Consider the following 398-nt stretch of genomic DNA (forward strand, 5'->3'; position numbering starts at 1 on the left):
ATTGCAAATTGTCTATTAGATTGTATAGGATTACAGATGCTGCTTGTATTGTTATTATACTCAAGTCTTGATAGTCTCATGTTCTGTAATGATCAGATTTGGTAAAAATGAGGACAATTAGACTTGGGAAATTATTCTTTTAAAAGTCTTACTGCAAGCTTCAGTCTCCCAGCGGCCCCTGCGAACGGGCGCGGCAGACAGGCTGATGGGCTGGCGGGCGGCGGGGGGGAATCGGGTAACTCGCGATCGTGCGAGGGAGCGCGGAAGCCCGGACGGGGGTCGGTTCTCCGCAAGATGGCGGACCGACGACGGCAGCGCGCCTCGCAGGACACGGAGGACGAGGAGTCCGGAGCCTCGGGCTCGGATAGCGCCGGCTCCCGGGGCGGGGGCGGCGGAGG

At 57.3% G+C, this 398-nt stretch overlaps 1 protein-coding gene across 1 annotated transcript in view; it reads left to right on the forward strand.

Moving 5' to 3' along the window:
• Positions 1–294: 294 nt before the first annotated feature.
• LOC123245766 (pleiotropic regulator 1-like) overlaps positions 295–398 on the forward strand; it is a 16,191-nt gene continuing 16,087 nt past the window's right edge. The window contains 1 exon segment of the mRNA XM_044674770.1: positions 295–382. Coding sequence (XP_044530705.1) covers positions 295–382 — 88 coding nt within the window.

Source organism: Gracilinanus agilis, chromosome 4, assembly GCF_016433145.1.
Source record: "Gracilinanus agilis isolate LMUSP501 chromosome 4, AgileGrace, whole genome shotgun sequence".
Lineage (NCBI taxonomy): Eukaryota > Metazoa > Chordata > Mammalia > Didelphimorphia > Didelphidae > Gracilinanus > Gracilinanus agilis.